Source organism: Muntiacus reevesi, chromosome 1 (genome assembly GCF_963930625.1).
Source record: "Muntiacus reevesi chromosome 1, mMunRee1.1, whole genome shotgun sequence".
Classification (NCBI taxonomy): Eukaryota; Metazoa; Chordata; class Mammalia; order Artiodactyla; family Cervidae; genus Muntiacus; species Muntiacus reevesi.
In genome coordinates, this window is record NC_089249.1 from 227520373 (window position 1) to 227528457 (window position 8085).

Below are 8085 nucleotides of genomic sequence, written 5' to 3' on the forward strand. Positions count from 1 at the left end.
ATTTATTTAAAGAGCAATAAAAGAAGTTTAATCTATTTACCTATAAATTAACCTTAGGGAACAAAGATGTGGGCAACATATATGGCATAACCCCAAATCTGTTTTCTGTGTTTTCTTTACATCATGTCCACAAGCACCTTAAACTCTTTGGTTGTAAGTTAAGGTGTAATTCTTATTAGAAAAGACAACAGAGAAATGGTAAACAAGTATTGGGATCTTCAGTAAGTCAGAGTCTCAGTGAAAGGTCCAAAATCCAGAAAAGTTCAGGGAAGCAGCTTCAAGTTAGCAAAACAGGTTTTCCATCATCCATAGGGTTGGTTAGTTTTCATTCCAGACTATTTAAGTCTCTTCTTTTGTCTAACCAAATACTCAGCACCTACAGGGTCAAGGCAGATAGCAGCTATGAATCTTTATGGAGGTTTGAATGCAATTTTATTTCTTTCTCTTCAGAGATTCAACCATGTTTTTGTTTTTTTTTTTTAAAGTATCAATAAGACACTGTCCAAAAAAGAAACCCTCAAATGTCTTCTTCTGGCTACCATATCTTATCTCCTATAGATGGGACAAAGTGGACATATATTAATACCAACATAGCGTCAAAAAATGGACAGTGACTCCAGCCTCAGGTATTCATGTTTAGCTCTCTGACTTGAGGCTCTGGAAGTAGATGCACCCATTACTTACTTATCTATCTCCAGGTACTGCTGCCTGCCTTCCTAGAGTATTTTACTTCACCATCTATTAAAGCTGGTTCCACAGAGGAGCAGTTACAATGTCAATCTTTCAGGTCCTTGAATCACCTCTAAACATAAACTCTGGGAGTACAAGGTCACTTCAACATCACCCTTATTCTCACAAGACTTTCTAAAATCAGATTCCAGAAACTACACTCCTTTTTCTTGCAGCTATCTACCTACAGTACCTGAATCTGCTCCAAGACTTCTCGCTGCATCTCCACAGCCATATGGTATACATGATGATCAGAGTCATTGTACATCACAGCATTTTGGAACATCAGCATCAGATCCCGCTGGAACTGAGCCATGGTGCGAATCCGTCCCTTGGACAGATTCCTTTTCAGGCTAGTTAAGTCCATGGGTCTACAGGTGGCCAAGAGAAACCAGAGGAAATCAAGGAACATGCGGTGACCTAACATGCTTTCTTGAAAAACTAACCAGCTCTTAATGAAAACAGTAGTAAAGGTAACAATCCCCATTAGATAATAAAATAGCAAAAGCAGCTAACATAATGACTGCTTACAATAAGTCAAGTGCTATGCTAGGTATTTTCTATATTAACTCACTTGATCCTCTCAATAAACCTATATGGTAAGTACCATGATCACAACTGGCAATGAGAAAATTGAGATCAAAGAAATTAGGTACTTTCCCAAAGTCACACAGCTTAGATTCTAATTCAGAAGCAGCCTGACTCCAGAGCCCATAGGACCAGCCATTACATTTTACAGTTGGTGGTATCAAAGTTGTAAAGAGCTCCAATTTGTCACATGGGATTTATTGACGGTTTACAATGTGTAGTCGTCATACACTAGGTATTTAATCAACAGTTTTTACTATATAATCAAAATCTCAGTTTTTTCTTTTCATGAAGATAAAATGAATATTAAGATACATATTATATAGTGGGACATAATAGAGAGTGGGTGTATAAGAGAAGGCACAGCAGAGTAGAAGGAGGACTGAACTAGGAGGTAGGTAAGACTCCAGTTTAGTTTTAGTTCTGCTATTTCACTTTTGATCACAGACAAGTCATGATCACCTCTGAGTCTTAGTTTTCCCATCTATAGAATTAAGGAGTCTGTCTCCAAAGGTTCTTTTATGATCTTTTATACATTAACACACTAGTTTATGATAGCATTTTAGATGAACTATGATATAAAAATCCAAAATACTGCAATCAACCAGTGTTTGTAAAATCCATTTGAATTACCACCTTTGCCTTGCATACTTATAACTGCCTGAAGGAATACAGCTTTCCTTTCAAAGTTTTCCTCCAAAATAAGTGTCAAAAACTACCAAAGGCTAATGTAAGATTAATATGATCCATAACAAATGGATCATATTACTGAAAAGTCAATAATGAAAAAAAGCCTCTTTATCTTGTTATTCCTTACATTCTCAAATAAGGACTGAGCTTATCAAAACTTTATGATAACTTATTCAGCTATAAAATATATCTTGAGCTTAAGTAATGTAAATGAAATATGGAAATAATCTAACAGATGCAAAATAAAGTATGAAAAGACAGATATAAAAGCAACCAACCTTTCTTGACCCCTTTTCCACTGACCTTTTCACCACATCCTTGTATCCTGGGGCCTGCCTTTCTGACACAGGCTTCAGAAACGGACTGCTGAACCTGATAAAGGACAAATCCAGAGAGAATGAAGAAACTCCAGGAAGTCACCGTAAATGAGAAGAGTGGCTGTGAATATCCAGAGTGGTTTGGAGTCCTACCTGTGACTGGCTATCATCTTCCAGACTGGCAGGAGAGTCTTCTTAAGTAGCAAGTGATCCTGAACAGGATCACCATGGCATCTATCAGACCTATGGCATAAAATAGGACAGCAAAGAAACAGTAATTTCACATATGGTATTCTGTTCCCCCAGATGAGCAATGAGTTTTCCCCAACACACAGTGCCCCTAGCTAACATCTGAAGGAAATAACATCACAGGAATGAAAACATATTTAAGGCTTCCATAAAGGACCCCAGACTATAAGTATTCTCTACTGATCACTATTATCAAATGAAGTTGTTACATTCTTACAAGCAACTGCCTCTGCCTTTTGCAATCTTGCATTTCAGCACCTATGACTCTAAACAACCGGTCTATGAGGGTAGTCTTTGTTTACGGATGTCTCCCAAGTTCCTGGCACATATTAAGTGCTCAAATGAGTATCTGATAAATGAATCTGGTCCTTTTTATACAGAAATATGCCACATTAATAAGTACTTCTCCCATATTTCCAGAGGGGGGGAAAAAACTTGGTTTCATATCCCAAGGAATTCTCTCACATTTCACCTGAATGCTATACAATTTAAATATTTTTCTTTTTCATTCTCTTCTGTATAGTAACCTTTAAAACAGCAAGACAAATTCATTTCTCCTCATGGTCCTTCCTTCTCTGGGCTACACTGCCTAGTTTATTTAGTTTTTTCTTTAGAGGTACAACTGCTCAACATTTTATTTCATTTTATAATTTTCCCAATTGGCAAGTTTTCTATTTACTCCAAAGTTAAATATCATGTTACACTTCATACTTTATACACTGCCTTATTCTCTCTAAACAGACTCTCTTTACACCTAAGGTTTCACACCCTCGTTTTGCTTTATGTACCATATTGTGTGCATCCATTTGAACACAACTCATATTTCATTTTTCTCCAGTTTGAACAACTCCATATAACAATTCATTTTCATGATGTAATATCTCACTTGTATCTAAATTATATACCATAAAAATCAATTTATCCTTGTAAGAACATGACATTTAAAGCCCAAAGCAAACCTCTTCCTTTGTTTCTGGTCAGTCAGCCAGAATAAACAACAAGTCCCTAGTTCTGATACAATTTTGTTCATATATCCACAAAAGAGACATTAAGTTATCATTATGTAAAATGTACTGCCATGTTTGGTAACTTCATAATCAATCACCTTTGCAATATTTTAAGAAACAAGCCCTTGCTTACCTTTATTTCCATCTATTTGGGAATGCACACCAAGCAACTACAAGTAAAACTGTGGGAGTAAAAAGGACCTGCAGACTTAACAGTGGTATTCCAAAACTTCTGCTTTACCCCGAGAGTCAGTACAGACTAAAGATGAAGCCAGAAGAGAGGGACCAAGGGAATGTCTATCTTTCAAAGAAGTTTTAAGCTTCCGTAATGATAACACCAAACTCAAACACCTATTTCCACTTAAGTTATCTAGTCAAGCAGACTTAATTACTAATATCTACGGCTTTCTAACAAAGATTTCATGTTTAACCTAAATTCTAAGATAAGAGTGTGGAGTTTGCATTTCAAGATGCTGAAATGTCATGAGAAAAAATGTCCCAGATTAGCGATTTCCTGTTTGGGGTTTAGTCATCATATGCCATCCGCTCATACTTACAAAGGGAATTAAAGAAAAGCAAAGGAGGTAATTCTTCAACAAGCTAGGTTTTTAGCTGTATTCTATTTGTGTAACAAAAATTTTAAATCTACTATTTACAAAAATATATATGCATGGTTCAGTGGTAGACCTTAGGCTACAATAATAATTGGTTTGCCTTACCACAGATAATGTGGATGGATCTAGGATGTAGTGAAGAAGAAAAAAACAGTTCGTGCTGTCTTCTCTCAATACATAGACACCAGACTAGGTCCAAAAGAGGAACTATTTGTTACAAAAACTAGAAATACCTTGCTTTTCTGATTTAAAAAGAAATTCACTTTACTGAAAATAAACTAACATTCTAAAACGTGCCCTGTGGCCTTAGAGTTATTTACGCTAAAAAAAAAAAAACTATGAACAATTTCCCAAGACCTGTGAAAAAAGCAACAAGGGACATAATATCTTAGAAATAATTTTAACTTCAAGTTAATAGGAGATGTTTTAGTATTTTTAAAAGTACAGTTTATATATTAGACCTGAATAACAAGTTGACTCATCAATATTTCCTGAATAAACATAGAAACAAGCGTTACTTATGAAAGAGATTCTTAATGTTGATGAAACAGTCCTGTTTTATAAGGTGAAAGCATAGAGGCTACTATTTATATAGTAGAATTGTATTTAATTCTATTTCTAGTGTTTTCCAACTCTAATTCTATTTTTCAATTTACAGAAGTAATGAATGCTCATGGCAACAAATTCAAATAGGCATAAACACAAGTAAAAGTATGAATCCTAACAATCTTGAATAAAAATCTATACTTACAGCTTTGAGGAGGCAGCACGACTGAAAAGGATATCCACCAGAGGAGTCTCCTGGATGCTGCAGCCATCATCACACTCACCTGAAGAACGCTGGTCCTCCATTTCTGATACATACCCTTCACCCTGGTTCTCCTCTTTGGATTCTTGCTGAACTCCCCGCTGGGAATGCCAAGAAACAAAGGAAAGTTTAGAAAGGTATTTGCAATCTTCAAGGTAATTTTTCTTACATGGGGTAAAAGAAGGCTGATCTTAAGGTAAGAAGAGGTCAGTTAAATAAGTTATAGAATAAGTTAGAAAATGGTGGTTTAATAGACCTAAGGCAATGGAGAACTCTTGGAGAACTCTGACTCTATAGCCCCCCAAGAAATGAAAAAGAAATATACTCAAGTCTAGATAGATGCTGTTTTCTTTTAAAACTGTCACTACTCGTTGCCCTGGAGCTAACCACTCTAGCTGGTCATATTATATTAATGATAATGGCATTCTGAATTTTACTGATGGCTTACTATGAGCCAGGTACTGTGCTAAGTGCTGCACACGAATTATTCATCTAATCCTCACAGCACACCTCAGACAGAACACTGTTACTTCATTTCAGCAGAGAAAACTGAGGTTCTAAAATATTCACTAACATGCCTAAGCCTACACAGCTGATGCTAAAACCAGGATTTAAGACCCAAGTAATTGAACTCTGGAGTCAGCCTATGTGCTCTAACCATTCTGCTCTGCCTGTCTATGCACAGGACTGATCAGACAGCTGGTTTAAGTTAATCACTTATACCTCTTCGCTCTCTATGGATTGTTCCTGAAATGCCGAAATATCTGAGTGAGGTCGAGTCACCTCTGGCCTTCCATTTTCTCCCAGTGATGACTTCTCAGCGACTAAGGGGTCTTCCTTGGCTGAAAGTTCTTCAGGTTCTCTGTAGGGCTCCTCCTCTCCTTCAGTAGCTTCAATTTCCCTTGCCTCTTGTCTGGTATCAGATGAAGGGCAACAACCTTCACTTGATTCTTTGCTGCTAATGCACAACGGCTCCATTAAATAAGCTACCTGCAACCATAGTTTATTGTTAGATGTATAAGAACATCAGTGGAAATGATCATCTACATATTAATAATGCCACATCATTACACTGCCACTGTGACTAAATCTGAGATGGTAGGGTTAATTGATTCATTCAGTCTTTTTAAATTTATCAAATATCTTATATACATAGGCACTGGGCTAGTTGGTAGGGACTTAACAGTAAACAAGATAGGCATGATTCTTGCCTCAAGAAGCTTAAGTTCTAATTTTCCATCTCAAGTGTCAACTCTAATCAACTGGTAACGACTACCTAAAAAACTGCTGAAAACTCTGCCACAAACTGGATTTTTACTGATCTTGACCTAGGTTCTCCTGAATGTCTATAGCTGCCACATAAACTCTCTGTCCAGTTCTGTTTATTTCTGGTACTCAGCCCTTAACCAGGGAAATAAAAACACTGCCCAGAAGTCTTAACATTATAAACTTTCAGGGGAGTCTGGGCAAGTGTCACCTCACATGAGTATGAAAGAATGAATTGCAAGGATCCTCCTAAGACAGTCCTACATACAGAAATTCCTATGATTCAGGCTCGTAAAGACTGGGCTCTTAGAACATTCAGTCAAAAAATACATATTTGGGACATGTTTTGTATCAGCACCAAGTGCTGGAGACACAGCAATCAACTCAATTCCTGCCAACGCAGACCTTATTTTTAGTAAACAACATAGAGTGGTAGAAATATGTATGGGTAAGCATTCTCTTAGGAAGTTGAGCCTCTTCCACCTTTGGAAATAATGGCTTCCCATTACCTCAGAGAGAAAGAGGAGGTTCTGGCGGCTGACTTGCTCTGCCTCTTCCTGAGATTCCTCACTGCCTCCGTCCCTCACAAGCAGCTCACTAGCTTCTCTCCCTGGGCTGCTTTCCTCTAGTTCCTCAGCCCCTGGCTCCTCAGGTTCCCTCCAGCTGCCCACATCAAGATCAAAACTGGAGTCCCATGAGCTGAAGAGGGACCTGCAGTCATTGCTCAACTCAGAGTCATTGGGATAGTCTTGTTCAGAATCCAACCAACCCCAGTCATGCCCCATCTGTAAATAAATACACAGAAAAAAAAATGCATTAAATACACTCAAATCAGTATTTCTATGGCATTTCCATCTCCCAACTTTGGTAGAAAGGTAACGGGTCAGAAAAGTTTTTCTACTCATCATTAGGAAGAGTAATATCTAGCTGAAGGGAGACATCAGGAGAAAAAGTGATCTGTTATCAGGAATAAACAAAAAGCCCTATGTCAAACAGTACAATAGAAATATTTCCCAGTAAGTATTTGTTCTTAGACTTCCTCATACTCTGAAAGAAGAGAAAAAACTGGAGCATAGCTAGCTGAACTCCTCTATCCCAAATCACCCTTAAATTCAATTGCAAGGCAACAAATAAGATGCACATGGGGTATTTTCCTCAGCATATAGACATTTTTAACCTATCAACCATTAAATCCTCAAAGCATGCTTTACAATTATCTGCAGCATCCTTCTAGTGATATTCAGCTTTCACTTCTCAGAAAGAGAACTGCAACATCAAGTTTTTAAAATATCTTTCCTTGCTTTCATTACACTGCACTCCTGGTTTTCTTACCACTTTGTCCTGTCCCTTTACAACTTTCTACATTGTTTGGGCCTCTGCTTCCTTACTGTGTCTTTAAAAAAAAAAAAGAAATGTAGCCATTTTGAGGTTTCAACTTTGATCTTTATTAAGGTGGCTTCCAAATCTCTCCACTTTTACTTTTTATATGCATTCTTGTCTCCTTTCTCCATGTACCCAAAGGCCATTCCCTTAAGGTGCCCTACCCATCTCCTTCAACTCTTCTAAAACACTAAAATCATTTTTCTGAACATCTCACAAACCATTTGAAAGTGAAAGTCATTCAATCATGTCCGACTGTGAGCCCATGGAGTATACAGTCCATGAATTCTCCAGGTCAGTATACTGGAGTGGGCAGCCTATCCCTTTCTCCAGGGGAGCTTCCTGACCCAGGAATCGAACCGGGGTCTCGAGACCTGTATTGAAGGTGGATTCTCTACCAACTGAGCTATCAAGGAAGCCCCCCAAACCATTTGCTC

At 37.7% G+C, this 8085-nt stretch overlaps 2 protein-coding genes across 2 annotated transcripts; both read right to left on the reverse strand.

Annotated features, from left to right (window-relative positions):
* Window positions 1-78: 78 nt before the first annotated feature.
* Window positions 79-4909, reverse strand: LOC136156147 (bromodomain-containing protein 8-like). The gene is made up of 5 exons (XM_065918618.1): window positions 4300-4909; window positions 2478-2567; window positions 2311-2379; window positions 923-1100; window positions 79-376 (listed from the first exon to the last, which is right to left on the reverse strand). Exons 2-5 carry the CDS (start codon window positions 2492-2494, stop codon window positions 326-328), a joined length of 315 nt encoding a protein of 104 aa, XP_065774690.1. The 5' UTR covers window positions 2495-2567; window positions 4300-4909; the 3' UTR covers window positions 79-325.
* LOC136158192 (bromodomain-containing protein 8-like) lies at window positions 4298-7053 on the reverse strand. The gene is made up of 4 exons (XM_065919969.1): window positions 6778-7053; window positions 5726-5992; window positions 4946-5103; window positions 4298-4383 (listed from the first exon to the last, which is right to left on the reverse strand). Exons 1-4 carry the CDS (start codon window positions 7051-7053, stop codon window positions 4365-4367), a joined length of 720 nt encoding a protein of 239 aa, XP_065776041.1. The 3' UTR covers window positions 4298-4364.
* Between the last annotated feature and the right edge of the window lie 1032 nt (window positions 7054-8085).

Bases quoted from the DNA above. Each gene is read 5' to 3' on its own strand.
- LOC136156147 (XM_065918618.1), bottom strand. The intron at 1,101-2,310 runs GTCAGTGGAAAA...GGCCACCTGTAG, and splicing joins TACAAGGATGTGGTGAAAAG to ACCCATGGACTTAACTAGCC. The intron at 377-922 runs GTACTGTAGGTA...TTGACCCTGTAG, and splicing joins AAGTCTTGGAGCAGATTCAG to GTGCTGAGTATTTGGTTAGA.
- LOC136158192 (XM_065919969.1), bottom strand. From the start codon at position 7,053: ATGGGGCATGACTGGGGTTGGTTGGATTCTGAACAAGACTATCCCAAT. The intron at 5,993-6,777 runs GTAATGGGAAGC...CTATGGTTGCAG, and splicing joins ACCTCCTCTTTCTCTCTGAG to GTAGCTTATTTAATGGAGCC. The intron at 5,104-5,725 runs GTATAAGTGATT...TGGCATTCCCAG, and splicing joins AATCCATAGAGAGCGAAGAG to CGGGGAGTTCAGCAAGAATC.